This window comes from Sinohyriopsis cumingii, chromosome 1 (assembly GCF_028554795.1).
Source record: "Sinohyriopsis cumingii isolate HCF-2022 chromosome 1, ASM2855479v2, whole genome shotgun sequence".
In the NCBI taxonomy this organism is placed as follows: Eukaryota; Metazoa; Mollusca; class Bivalvia; order Unionida; family Unionidae; genus Sinohyriopsis; species Sinohyriopsis cumingii.
Genome location: NC_142961.1, coordinates 134,081,564 through 134,097,035, shown reverse-complemented (window position 1 = coordinate 134,097,035; position 15,472 = coordinate 134,081,564). Strand labels below are relative to the sequence as shown.

Genomic DNA, 15,472 nt, shown 5'->3' with positions numbered 1-15,472 from the left:
TTTTAATTTTTCCTTAAAGATAAAACAGGATTATTTTCAGGAAAATGGAAGATATTATAACTGCATTTTAAATTTTGATGCCTACTTAACTTTCAGCAGAAATGGTCTTAATTCCAAGCCAAGCAAGAAGACAAATTTGAAAAATCTAAATTTGAGGACTAAATATTTAAATAATCTAGATCCAGATTTAAGTTGTCAACATATGTTTTATCCTTAAGCCAGTCATTTTAATCCAAGAGTTGATAATGGGCCAACGTAATAGTCACTATTACATATAAGATATTCATTTGGTTCAAATCTTTAAAGTGATGGTATCCAAATGATAGTAGAACATCAGGGTTACAGCATGATATATTGCAAGGTAACCTGTTTTCTTATCCATTTTATAACCTTACAGATGTTTTGCATGACACTTTCCCAGGGTTCAAATGATTATAAAGTAAAAGTCCCATACAGTTATCAAGTCTCAAGCTCACAGGTCAAGGTCATTAGTAAGGACAAAATCCCAAGATGGTTGTATAATGTGCCTTTCTTGTTTGATAATGATTTTATGCAGGTATGGATGGACAGTGTACAGGTATGGATTGACTGTACAGGCAGTAGGTAGAAGTGTTTAAATAAGCCTCTGGACTTCTTATTTTTTAAAATTTCTTAGTTAATGAAATTTAAATTTTATACATTAGCTCACTGCTAGAAAAACCTCAAAAGAGTGACATGTTCTTTCTATCACTATATTAAAATATAAACCAGTTTTTGAACCTAACACTCTGACAAGAAAAACATTGAGTGAATGCTATCTTGTCAGAAAATATACTTTTAAATGTCGCTGAGGTCTTTGTAATGCAATGCTTTTAATGAGTGGAAACAGTTAAAACCCATTATCGTAAATGTTTTCTGTATTAAAAGTTTATGAGCAGATTTGTTTGTATCTTATTATGCCTCAACTGTAGTACCAGAAGTAGGCATATTACTCTGATGTCCATACCTCGGTTCCAAAGGGGACATATTGCTCTGATGTCCGTACCTCGGTTCCAAAGGGGACATGTTGCTCTGAAGCCCATACCTCGGTTCCAAAGGGAATATATTGCTCTGAAGTCCGTGCCTCAGTTCCAAAGGGGACATATTGCTCTGAAGTGCATACCTTGGTTCCAAAGAGGACATATTGCTCTGATGTCTTTACCTTGGTTCCAGAGGGGACATATTGCTCTGATGTCCGTACCGCAGTTCCAAAGGAGACATATTGCTCTGATGTGCATACCTCAGTTCCAAAGGAGACATATTGCTCTGAAGTCCATACCTCAGTTCCAGAGGGAACATATTGCTCTGATGTCCGTACCTCAGTTCCAAAGGGGACATAGTGCTTTAATGTCTGTACCTTGGTTCCAAAGGAGACATATTGCTCTGAAGTCCATACCTCGGTTCCAAAGGGGACATATTGCTCTGAAGTCCATACCTCAGTTCCAGAGGGGACATATTGCTTTAATGTCTGTACCTCAGGACATATTGCTTTAATGTCTGTACCTAGGTTCCAAAAGAGACATATTGCTCTGAAGTCCATACCTCGGTTCCAAAGGAGACATATTGCTCTGATGTCCGTACCTCGGTTCCAGAGGGGACATATTGCTCTGATGTCTGTACCGTGGTTCCAAAGGGGACATATTGCTTTGCTTCTTTACATCTCTGTCTGTACCTCAGTTCCGAAGGGGGTATATTGCTTTGATATCCATACCTCATTTCCAAAGGATGCATGTTGCTTTGATGTCTATACCTTTGTTCAAAAAGGCTGCATGTTGCTTTGATGGCCGTACCTCAAGTCCAAAGGGGGGCATATTGCTTTGATGTCCATACCTTCATTCCAAAGGGTGCACATTGCTTTGATGGCTGTACCTCAGTTCCAAATCCTGTTTAGTGCAGTAGCACAAAAATTTACCAAACATAATATTTTGCACACTTTTTCAAGTAGAAGGCCCTCTTAAAATGTTCAGGCCGTTACAGGATATTTCAGGTTTTACACATTCCTGAATTTTTAAACAGAAATGTAGCAATTAGCACATGAGATAGATAAATAAAATTTCATATGCAAGTTTGTATGCTTATTGTGGTGTGCTAATTAAATTTTCATGTCATTATAGTATTTTCAAAATATTTGCTGTTTTACCAGGGTCCATTGTTTGGTTTTGGGCTGTACTTAACACATTAACCCCTGGTGATGAGTTTACGTGGCAGGAGGTAGAAGCCTACTGCCGAGCTCTGTAGTATCAAGGTCATGTATAATACACTGAAGTGGGTGACATTACAGAATGGTAGACAGATGTAACTCTACAATGATACCAAATAATCTGGAATTTCTAGTTGCACTACAAAATACAGAGGGAAAAACTCATTTTTTGGACCCGATTTTTTTTCTGCCCAAAATTCGCCCATGGTCGGAGTCTGATTTTGTGTCCGGATTTTAGACTTTTTGGTCTCAGATCTAAGGCAGACCGGTATGAACTGCAAATAGACAGATGAACCTCTGCAAAAAGTAGGACAAGATGGGCATTTGGAATAAAGAGTGATCTTGATATGAAAATAATGGGTCCGTTAAACAAAAAAAAAGAAAAAAGAATTCCACCTTTTACCCTTCTGCTCATGTGCGAGCCAAATAGCCAATGAAAAATGACATTTCTAACACAGCTAGGCAGTATGTTATTGGAAGATCACCTGGAAGTTGGTGTTTTAAGATTTATTCAGAAATAGCTTTCAAAATGCGTTTCCTACTCGAATTTCAGATGCAAAAAGAAAACAACCTCCAGGGGTTAATGTGTTAAATGCAAGTAGCTATGATAAAAAGTATTCCTACAATCATTCTTGCTTAGATATGTAATAAGGGAGGCAACTATTTTATTCCTTTTTATTGCTAGCATGTATGAGTTACTTCCCTTTAAACATGACTAACAAACCCCTGAACTCCATTGCAGTGATTAAGTTTCATGGTAAATTTTTACTGAACTTCTTCATTCCTTTCATCTGTTCTTCATAAGTGACATTTTTAAAGTAATTTGAAACTTGTAATCAAGATTATTTAAAATAAAAATTTGCTTATCAATTATTAAGTATTGCATAGGCACAGCCTGTGAAATGAGTACAGCTTTAGTGATTTTATGTCCTGACTGCCGAGTAAGTTGTCATGGTGGTTCTCCACACCATGGAATCCATGGCAACATTGATGACAGTATTTGTGTAAGAGAAGGAAATGTTTTCCACTTAAAATGTCCAAGTTCCTGCCAAATACAGACCTTTATGGCTACCATAGACATAAAGACATAGGATAAAATGGTACATACATGACACTTTGTCACCTCACACTGTAGTATGGCAGCTCTTTGTACCTAATTAACCACATATGGAATACAGATATAGCTGCAATGTCAGCCTTTGTTAGAAACTGTAATATTAATAACACCAAACTTAATTAAAATTATGATTTCTTTTTTTTTTTCATACAAAACTTGATCAAAATATTGAATAATGTATGTTGTATGTTCTGAATTGGTGCTAAATTGAAAGTTCCCTATAATCCACTCTGTGATGGTATATTGTAGTAATATTCCCTATAATCCACTCTGTGATGGTATATTGCAGTAATATTCCCTATAATCCACTCTATGATGGTATATTGCAGTAATATTCCCTATAATCCACTCTGTGATGGTATATTGCAGTAACAATCCCTATAATCCACTCTGTGATAGTATATTGTAGTAATATTCCCTTTTACCACAGGGTGTGTGGGGGTGGGGTGGGGTGAATGGGCGAGTCAGAACTATGTAATGCCAAGTAAGTTTATATATTCCCAAAATGACATACAGAACAGATAAAAGAAAGAAAATGGTAAAATGCTTAAAAGTGCAATATGATACAATTTATATAAATGCACGGTTTTAAAAAAGTTCAAAACTTTCTCAACTGGAACAAATTCCTTCTATTCATCCTAGGACAAAATGTTGCATCCACATTCATTGCCTCTTACATCATGCAGGAGGGTACACAAGGTCTATTCTACATCCCTGAGCCTTTGGAGGAAGGCCTTGGTTGTAATCCAAGACTTGAAACCATTATTGGATTCAAAGACATGTATGTAGTGGTTAACAGTTTTAAATCCTGTCCAGAAACTCTGGATTGCTGTCAATGTGTATCTAGGTGTAAATCATGTTCATGCAAGTCTTGGATTGCTGTCAAGATGTATCTAGGTTTAAATCCTGTCCAGACAAACCTTGGATCGCTGTCAAGGTGTATCTTGGTTTAAACTCTGCCCAGGCTAGTCTTGGATTGTTGTCAAGATGTATCTAGGTTTAAATCCTGTCCAGACAAACCTTGGATCGCTGTCAAGGTGTATCTTGGTTTAAACTCTGCCCAGGCTAGTCTTGGATTGCTGTCAAGGTGTATCTAGGTTTAAAGTTTAAATCCTGTCCAGGCTTGTCTTGGATTGCTGTCAAGATGTATCATTGTGTTGGGGAGACTGAACAGTGTGGCTGAAGAGCATCAGTGTGCCGAACGATTTGATTCACTTTCATTCATCAGAGGAAATTATTTTTTTCAGTTGATAATACTGAATGAAAAATCCAGTTGTATTATCAGGTGTATTGTCTGTGATTATCTGGTAAAATATTCACCTGTATGGTAACATGTCCACTTGTCTGACAAAATGTCCAGTGTCTTCCAGTAAAATATCCAGTACTATCCATCCAGTACTATCTAATAAAATAAACTGTACTGTCTATTTAAGTATCTAATTCAATCTGGTAAAATATCTAGTGCTGTCTTGTAAGATATACAGTTCTGGGCTTATTTAAATAACAAGAAAAGAATGGAGAAAAAAGCCTTAGGATGAAAACAAAATAATTGAAGCAATAATATTGAAATAAATTTGGATAATAAACATATTTTGTGATAGCATAGTAGGGATTGGACAAAGTAAGTTGTCTCCCTTTGCTCAATTAAACGATGATACACTAGGTTTTCAGCTCAACCTATAGGAAAAAAGTGAAAAGTAGAAAAGAAAACATGGGATTGTATACTTTTAACGGTTGTGCTCAGTGACAAAAATTTCTGGCTATTCACAGTCTTCAAACATATATAGTTTTCTGATCCCAAATTAACTTATAAATTGAAAACTTCAGAACCAGATCTTAATTTGGTCCTGAGGTCTTTTGTTCTTGAATAGTTTTACTGCATTTGTTTTTGACATTTTTAGGTCAGTTTCGTGTACTTGAAGAATAAGGAGTTATGACAATGTCTATATTTGTGTTGGTGATTGTGCAATGTTAGCATCTGCATTTGTGTCGGTGATTATTGTTGGCATCTGCATTTGTGTCTGATTGCACAATGTTGGCATCTGTATTTGTGTTGGTGATTGTACAGTGTTGGCATCTGCATTTGTGTCAGTGATTAGTGTTGGCATCTGCATTTGTGTCTGATTGCACAATGTTGGCATATGCATTTGTGTTGGTGATTGCAGTGTTGGCATCTGCATTTATGTCAGTGATTGCACAATTTTGTCATCTGCATTCTGTTAGTGATTGCACAATGTTGGCATCTGCATTTGTGTTGGTGATTGTACATTGTTGGCCTCTGCATTTGCTTTGGTGATTGCACAGTGTTGGCATCTGCATTTGTGGTGGTGATTGCAGTGCTGGCATCTGCATTTGCATCAGTGAATGCACAATGTCATCTGCATTCTGTCATTGCACAATGTTGTTATCTGCATTTGTGTTGATGATTGCAGTACTGGCATCAGCATTTGCATCAGTGATTGCACAGTGTTGTCATCTGCATTCTGTGAGTGATTGCACAGTGTTGTCATCTGCATTTGTGTTGGTGATTGCACAATGTTGGCATTTGCATTTGTCAGTGATTGCATAATGTTGGCATCTGCATTTGTGTTGGTAATTGCAAAGTGTCAGCATTTGCATTTGTGTCAGCGATTTTACAATGTTGGCATTTACAGTGTTGTCATCTGCATTTGTTGGTGATTGCACAGTGTTGTCACCTGCATTTGTGTTGGTGATTGCACAATGTTGGCATCTGCATTTGTGTCAGTGATTGGACCAGCATTGTTATTAGCTGTATCCCAGTTAGTTTGTAGCCAATTTGGAAGGCGATTTTAAATGCTAGTTCTTGCTGTAGTTTTTTTTAGATGATCAGTTCCACTATTGAACCTACATATCATACATGAATTCATGGCACCAAAATGTTTCTTTTATACAGACATCACCATAACATTGCAGGCTATGACTTAACCATATATAATCACTTATAAATCAGGCCCAACTGCAGAACAGTATAGACCCTAATCCACCATTCATTAATGTGCCAGCAGATAAGGATCTCTTGTTCTACTGATTACTCCTTACAAACTGCAAAGATCCAGATCTTCAGGCATACTATACTGTGGCAGATCTTTTTTTTTTTTTTGTAGTTTACAGTTGGACCCAACTTGTGAGTTCATATGGTATGGTCTGCAACATTACTGATAAGCGATGTCATTTCATGAAATTTTACGATGAGGTTAAAAAGTAAGGATTGATTCTATTTCAGGCATCAAATGTGTGAGAGACACTTATGACGCAATTAGAGGCGACCTGCGAGTTGGGGAGAGGTGGCAACATGGAAGCAGTTCACTATGACGGGAAGCGACCCAGTTTACCTGACAAATCAAAAGATGATGGGAAAGTGGTAGGTGTCATTTACTGGTGTTTCTGTTGTATCTAAATTTTTGGCTTTCTGAGTATCTTTCTGACAATAGCTATTCCATTCCATTTTCATTTGCATATATTTAAGAAAACAGATTATTGTTCTTGAAGAAACGATTGATTTTTGTGGAGAAATTTTAATGGGAAGCAAGGGGTAACTGTCACCTTTCTAACTGCAGTTTGCATTTTCTTCAGGTTTTGTTACAGTTTTTAATTTCCATACATTTCCAAAATCACTTGAGTCTTATCATACTTAGCGTGAATCATTATGATTCTAAGGCAGTTTATTCTGTGACATGTTTGCTTCATCTTTTACCTTGGGGTCAAGGTTAAAGTCACAGATAATTTAAGGTTTTTGTTCGTTTTTTCATTTGATAATATTTCCAAAGGCATTTGGTAGATTCTCATCATACATCATATTAGTCATTATGAACTAAGATAACTAATTATTCAACATGCTTACTCACCTCCATGACATTGGGGCCATCGGAAATTTGTGTTACGGTTTTGGATTTTCATTTGCTAATGTTTCCTTTACCCTTTGATGCATTTTCACCATTTTTGGGATTAATCATTATGAAGTTAATACAGTTTATTCAGTGACATTCATACTTGCCTCTTTGATCTTAGGGTCAAGGTCAGTGGTGTAAGGCTTTGGTTAAAATTGTTCTTTCCTCGTATTTCCTAAGCCCCATAATAGATTTTATTCATGCATTGGAGTAATTATTATGTGACAGCTCACTCTGTTACTTGCCTGCTTCACTTTTTGACCTTGGTGTCAGGGTCACATGTTTTACAGCAATGCCTTGATCATGGACTCATCATACTGGCCTTGACCGATCCAGCGGTCTAGTAGTTAGAGCATTTGCCTTGGATGCGGGAGGTTGCAGGTTTGAACCCTGGCCGAGTCATACCAAAGACATAAAAATGGTACTAACAGCTGCCTCACTAGGCGCTCAGCATTAAGAGATTAGTGTTAGGATTGGTCGGCCTGGTATCAGGATAATGTGACTGGAATGGGACATCATGCTACCTGTCTGCGGCATGATGCCCCATTGCTAGACATCACTATAAACTGCCACACTGCAGACATTGTAGCAATATGACTAAAAGCTATGTTAAAAATCCAAATCACACACACACACATACTGGCCCTGGCCTTGTTGTTTTTTAAGACCTGGGTGCATCATTTGGCCAGTGCATAAAAAAAACCCTAATGAAACGAGACTGAGGTATTGCTTTATGAGTGACATATACTTGTACCAGACAAAATTAATCACTTTAATAGCAGCAATTACTTACCCTGTTGCTATTGTTTAGCTATTTTCATGCCAAAAATACCATCTGTATGATGTGAATACATCCTCCCAGAGTGAAGAAAAAGTCAGTATGACACTTTTGATCTTTTGCACACCACTCTGCATCAAGTAGATGTACCTATATGTCATTCTTTTCACAGATGCCATGCTGTGTAGACGTCTGAAGAAATTAACAACTAATATACTGCAGTTGGTGGTCTCCTTCTCTACAGTGTTTATAATTCTCAGTGTTGCTACTCTCCGTTCATTTCTAAAAACCACATTGTAGCTTTTTGTTTTTTCCTCTTCAGAACTTTGTTCTTTGCAGGAATTCTGAAACTACTTGTTCTACCCATGGTGGTAGATACCTTTTCTTTAAATATTAACTGAATGGTACAGGTAAGTCCTAATATTTAGGAACAATAATAGGCTCTGCTCAAATGTCGAGGACATTGTTTCCTCCATTTGTTATGTTCAGCTTGATAAAATAAGTTATAACTTCGTGCAGTGCTCATGTTGACATTCATGTATTTGCATGCCACCTCAATAAACAGATAATCAGAAATGGAATATCTTGTTTCTTTAAATAAATAAAGAAATATTTTAGTGATAATTTCCATCTTTTGGTTATTCGTGGTAAGTCTAGTTTCACAACAAGGGACCACACCACTATTTTTATAAAAAAAAGTCAGCAAAACAGACTGTGGGGAAGTGTGGTCACAAGAAGACCTCATGGGATACACACACATGTATCCAGTGCTCCTGAACGTTGCACATTTTGTAATTTGTTGTCTTCCAGCACCTGGAATCAAGTAGATTCCAGGCATGCCTATCAAAGACAGAACTTTTCCTTTTCATCTGAATTTTCAAGTGTTTCTTCCAGATCTCACAAATTAGGACAAACATCTTCAGCCCCTCCAGAGGGAGGGTCTTGATGTTCGAGAAGCCATTCAACTTCAGCAGGTAGGGAGATGATGGAAAGTTCTCTAACAGCATTCATGCTTCAGGTAGCAGGTTGCTCCTTCCTGTTGGGGAGGTACAGCACTACGACTGTGGGTTGCGCCCTCCCGTTATGGAGACCATGATGGCAGCTTGTACCCTCCCATTGGGGAGGTAGAGCACTGTGATAGTGAGTTGCACCTTCCCCGTAAGGAGGTTGAGTACCGTAGCCATGGGTTGCAGCCAAAATCATTATTTATTTGTGGATCCTGGGCACACCTTCCCATCAAAACAATTGATGTGATGGAACAGAAAACCCAGTTACTTGTAACTACAGCCTTTAGTATGTTGAGAGAGGCCTCCCTGAATCCAGTCACATTATGTGTGCTGGCAGCTGTGGCTGAAACATCATCATGCAGTTTTCACTAAAAGACTTCAACTTATGTTTTGTTGGTCCTACATGAAAATGATGCAGATCTAAGTCAAGTATGGCTGCCACAGTGGCCATCTTGAAAATCTTGTTATTGCTACTTCTCCTACATCGATGTTCTTATCAATACAAGATTTCTTATGAAATGTAGCTTGTCTAAAATAAAAATGCGACTGATCTGACATCCAATATAGTCACAGTGACAGTCATCTTAAAATCTTTATCACAACTCTACATGAACAGAAAATCATATTTTGATGTGGGATTTTCTTAAGGCGACTTATGTTGTCTTAAATGAAAATGGTTCTAATATGATGTCCAATATGGCAACCATCTTGAAAATATTTTCTATTCATCTCCAAATGGATGGCTTTATCAACCTGGGATTTCACCAGTAGATTTTTTATGATACCTAGCTGGTACCAGTCATTCATCCAATGTTGCTGCATAATGACTGTCTTAAAAATCTTCTCACTTCTCCCCCACAATGGACAGTCAGCATGACTGTCTTAAAAATCTTGTGACTTCTCCCCCGCAATGGACAATCAGCATGACAAGGTTCTTTTTGCAAAAGTCTTTAAATATTTTCTACCTTGTCCAGAATGAGGAAAGTGCCAAGCTGATATCCAAGATGTGTACTACATTAGCTAATTTGAAAATCACTTTATGGCTGAAGAATATCAGAAATGTTTTTTTTTTTAAACCCTGGAGATCCTTGGAAATTCTTTTTGCCTTGCACAGTATCAGTCTTTCAGGTTACTTGTTTTGTTTATTTTTTAATCTTTTTTTCTGCAGAGAACTTTTCTTATTAAGATCGTACCAATATTTGTATGTATGAATTATTTAAAAATTGTAATTATTTTGTTTAATCATTAACTATTCATATATCTAGAACAGTAATTCATTAAAAAAATACAAAAAATTACCAACAGATCCACATTTTAAGAATTATTCCAGCTATTCCAACCAATGGCAGACACAAAGTAATTATCAGTACCATATCAGTGGATGGATAGAGAGCTTTATCAATGTGCCAGAACTACAGCAGGTTCTGTTATGCAGGTATTTTTCTTCAAAATCATGGAAAGGTTTAAAACTATAAAGTAGCTGTTAGGTCAGAGGGCCTCTTTAGATACGAAGCACATCTTGAATACTGTGATCTAATAACGGGTCATTTAACAAGGAATGGATCTTTTGAAACGAGTTCCTAAGTTTTCAAATGAGTTCTCGACTATAAGATGAAAACCATGGAACAGTTTACCTTCATCATCAGTATATGATAGAATTGTACATGTTCCATTTGTATCCATAATAAATACCATATAAATGTCTGTACAATTTCCTTGCTTTAAGTTTTCATACACCATCAGTAAATGTAAAATTGAATTATTTTTTTTATCCTCTGTCTTTTTGCTACAAAGAACTATGTTCTTATTAAAATTTTACAAATGTTTGGTACCAATGAAAATATTATTTCTTTTTACCAGTAATATTTTTTACATGTAAAAGAAATAATAAAAGGTGTACATAAAATTAAAGATGACACCCTTGGTTCTAATTTGAGAGCAATATTGGAAGCTTAAAACAATACATAAGTTGTTATATTCTGAATCTCCATATTGAAAGACTGGTTCTTCATCCAAATTTAAATTAGACTTTGGTCTTAAAATACAAAAGTGATCAAATAATACAAGGTTGATGGCTCCACAGAAGATGATGTTAGTGATAAACACTACATCTGTATGTGTGATACATATTCTTTATTTGAAATATGATAGGTTTCAGTTATTATTTATTATACGTACATTTTACAGCAAGTCAAAACTTCTGAAATGGACTTTTCTTATCAGGTAATTTGCTGTCTGCTAAAAACATAGGGTAAATATGATTAGGCAATCATTGAATGAGACAATATAAAAGACATTTTTGGCATGCATGCCTTGAAATATGCCATCTGCTCTAAAATGTCTGCTTTTTATTGTAAATTATTAAATACATAGTTTTAATCCAGCTGTTACGAGTCTTGAACTTACTGAGAGTTTGATCAGACTGGTTCATGATAATTTCTGTTGTATTGGTGATTAGTGCATAAATGAGTCAAACACTTTTTGCAGAATTGCTTATTTGGTTATGTAAAGTACTCCCAATGGTGGAGGATGAATTTCACCAGCAAAACATGAGGTCTAGATTTAAACTTAAGTCTAGAATCCATTGATACCATCCATTGGCTGAAGTTTAATCATAGTACTAATAATGGGTGGTAGATGGCACTTAAAGTAAATTAAATTTTACAACAAAGCATGCCAACTCACACCTTTAAAGTGAACCAAAAAGTAAAATTTATATGAGTCAGTATCTGTGTTGTAAGATCAATTTCCTGATACTTAAGCCTACATCAGTTTCGAGATTGGGCACATTATGATGTCATAATCTCAGTAATGTCAACACTTGCTCAAGTGATAGGATCCATACCTTACTGCTGAATGTAAAGAATCAGATTCATAAATTCTGTATGCAGATATAGCTAGAACAGTCAAAGCCATAATCTAGCTTGTTCTCTGAGGAGGAGGAGACTGGTGACCAAGAATAAAAATTGCCATCTTGGCATGTGCTGGCACCTTGGATCTAACATGGATCTACAGATGTGCAAAGCAAGATTGCTGCTACTAGGCTTGTCAGGCCCCATTATGATTTAGTACAGTAGAACATATTTATCAGAACCTCATTCATATGCTTTATCTGTTAATCCAACACTGAAGTGTTCCCTTGTTATAATGCTATTCTTGAGAAACTATCTCCAATGTTCCCTTGTTATAATGCTGTTAAGGGAGAAGCTAGTGTTTCTGCATTATATTGCTGTTCAAGGGAACTATAGTGTTCCCTCATTATAATGATGTTCAGAGAAAGCTAGTTTTCACTCATTATAATGCTGTTCAATCAAGGAAAACTATTGTTCCCACATAATGCTGTTCAAGGGAAAATAATGTTCCCACATTATAATGATGTTCAAGGGAACTATAGTATTCCCTTGTTATAATGCTGTTCAAGGGAAACTATGATGTTCCCTCATTCTAATGCTGTTCAAGGAAAACTGTAATGTTTCCTGATTATAATAATGTTCAAGTGGAAACTTTAGTATTTCCTCATTATAATGATATTCAAGGGAACTATAGTGTTCCCTCATAATGCTGTTTAAGGGAGCGATAAACTGATCTGCTTTGTAAGTGAGGTCACATTATACTGAGGTATGTTCCAACAAAGCTGTGCCATAATATAGCAAAAAACATAAAGAATAGGGTATTGAGGCATTTGAAACAATCTTATAATTGATCCATATTAGCCAACTATTAAATTAAGGGAAATAATCAGAAATAATAAAATTTAACCATTTGGAATAATAAAAAAAACATGATGATTATGTCAGAATGAGGGACTATATATAGAGTGACCATTTGATACATTCTGCTGAGTTGGCAGATTTGGACAATTTAATTTATTCCAACTCTCAATTATTTGCATTTCTGTCAAGGAATTTGGATAAAATCCTTGGATATAGTTTTACTATAATTTTTATTATACCATTAGGGTTCTTTCTTCTTGACACTTGTCTCATCATTTATCAGTCAGAACAGAAAGTGAGGGTAAATTCATCAGCACCATGAATGGTTGTGAGAAGTGAAGAATTTTCATATGTATCAATCATATTTTATTTCTCTTTTAGTTTAAAAAGATTTGAAACACAAGCCAGGGTGCTCCAGTTTATTATCACAATAAAATCCCCATTGAGATGTAAATCCCTTTGATGTTTGAACTTGTGTAACTTTAGATAATATATTTCTGTTTATCATTAACTTCTCTTTTATTGTGGCCCTTACTAAAGAGTTTTATCAATTTGATGGTATCAGTTTTGATAACTTCTAGTAACACTAGGCCTAATTGAGAGTTAATTTTGACATTTTTGACAGCCCCTGCTTTACTCAACCAAACAGGTGCCTCAAGCTGGTTATGTTCTTGGCAGAAAAAAACAGAGCAAGAGACAGCCAACTCCTAAAACCAAAGATATCAGCAAACATAGACAAAAATTCAACAAGAGCTGCTTAAAGACTTGTTTTGTTTTTGCTGAAAAAGATGGAGAAAGATAGGTCTGCTTTTCTGAATAAACATTTGTGGGATTTGTGGATTTATGTTTGTACAACTTAGTTTTGTTATCACAGCTGGAAGATGGGGTTAATTTAGTCCCATTAGAATCTTCCCCTGACTGACTAATACTGAGATTGCAGATGTTGGGACATTAATGTGAAGAAAAATTTTTTTAAAATAAATGCATGTACTGTTAGTATACTGCCAGTGTTGGTATCTAAATGCTTGTACTATTGTTATACTGCCAGTGTTTGTATCTAAATGCTTGTACTGTTGGTATACTGCCAGTGTTTGTATCTGAATGCTTGTACTATTGGTATGTTGCTAGTGTTGGTATCTAAATGCTGTGCCAGTGTTGGTATCGAAATAAATGCTTGTACTATTGTTATACTGCCAGTGTTTGTATCTGAATGCTTGTACTATTGGTATACTGCCAGTGTTTGTATCTGAATGCTTATACTATTGGTATACTGCTAGTGTTGGTATCAAAATGCTTGTGCCAGTGTTGGTATATAAATTCTTGTACTACTGGTATACTGCCAGTGTTGGGATCTTAATGCTTTTACTAATGGTATACTGCCAGTGTTAGTATCTAAATGCTTGTACTATTGGTATGTTGATAGTGTTGGTATCTAAATGCTTTGCCAGTGTTGGTATCTAAATGCTTGTACTATTGTTATACTGCCAGTGTTGGTATCTAAATGCTTGTACTATGGGTATACTGTCAATGTTTGTATCTAACTGCTTGTACTGTTGGTATACTGCCAGTGTTGGTATCTAAATGCTTGTACTATTGGTATACTGCCGGTGTTGGTATCAAAATGCTTGTACTGTTCGTATACTGCCAGTGTTGGTATCTAACTGCTTGTACTATTGGTATACTGCCAGTGTTGGTATCTAAATGCTTGTACTGTTCGTATACTGCCAGTGTTGGTATCTAAATGCTTGTACTATTGGTACACTGCCAGTGTTGGTATCTAAATGCTTGTACTATTGGTACACTGCCAGTGTTGGTATCTAAATGCTTGTACTAACTGGCATACTGCTAGTGTTGGTATCTAAATGCTTGTGCCAGTGTTGGTGTCTAAATGCCTGTACTATTGGTATACTGCCAGTGTTGGTATCTAAATGCTTGTACTATTGGTATACTGCCAGTGTTGGTATCTAACTGCTTGTACTATTGGTATACTGCCAGAGTTGGTATCTAAGTGCTTGTACTATTGGTACACTGTCAGTGTTGGTATCTAAATGCTTGTACTATTGGTACACTGCCAATGTTGGTATCTAACTGCTTGTACTACTGGTATACTGCCATTGTTGGTATCTTAATGCTTGTACTATTGATATACTGCTAGTGTTGGTATATAAATGCTTGTACTATTGGTATGCTGCCAATGTTGGTATATAAATGCTTGTACAACTGGTATACTGCCAGTGTTTGTATCTGAATGCTTGTACTGTTGGTGTACTGCCATTGTTGGTATCTAAATGCTTGTACTATTGGTATACTGCTAGTGTTGGTATCTAAATGCTTGTACTGTTGGTATCCTCTAGACAATTTTGTTTTGTTGACATGTTTTGCAGAGAAAGGAATGTTTTTTATGAAGAGACAAATGACAAATAGTCTTTATTATTTGCATATTTTAAATGATTTTCAATCAAAACTTCACATGAGCAGCATCCTGAGATTGAGGTAATTCAAATTTGTACAGATGATGCCGATCTACCATTAAACGTTGCTACCATTAATAAAGATGGAAATACCTTTAAACTTCTCCAAAGCACTTAAAGCATATTTTTTATTAGATTTGACAAAAAGCATCTGGCAAGATAACTTTTCTTGTCGTTATAAGTAATGCCAGTCCAGCATCAAACATGGCTATCATTACCAAAAATAGTTAAACTTGTCAATGAATGCTATTTTCAACTTC

General features: G+C 36.0%; 1 protein-coding gene across 4 annotated transcripts in view; it reads left to right on the top strand.

Annotated features, from left to right (window-relative positions):
- The window catches only part of LOC149807888 (protein phosphatase EYA1-like), a 365,190-nt gene that overhangs the window by 89,636 nt on the left and 260,082 nt on the right, over window positions 1–15,472 (top strand). For all 4 annotated transcript variants that reach the window (XM_089971692.1, XM_089971683.1, XM_089971677.1 and 1 more), the window contains exon 2: window positions 6,580–6,717. In XM_089971692.1, the coding sequence (XP_089827818.1) occupies window positions 6,604–6,717 (114 nt within the window). In that variant the 5' untranslated portion in view covers window positions 6,580–6,603. The remainder of the gene's footprint in view (window positions 1–6,579; window positions 6,718–15,472) is intronic.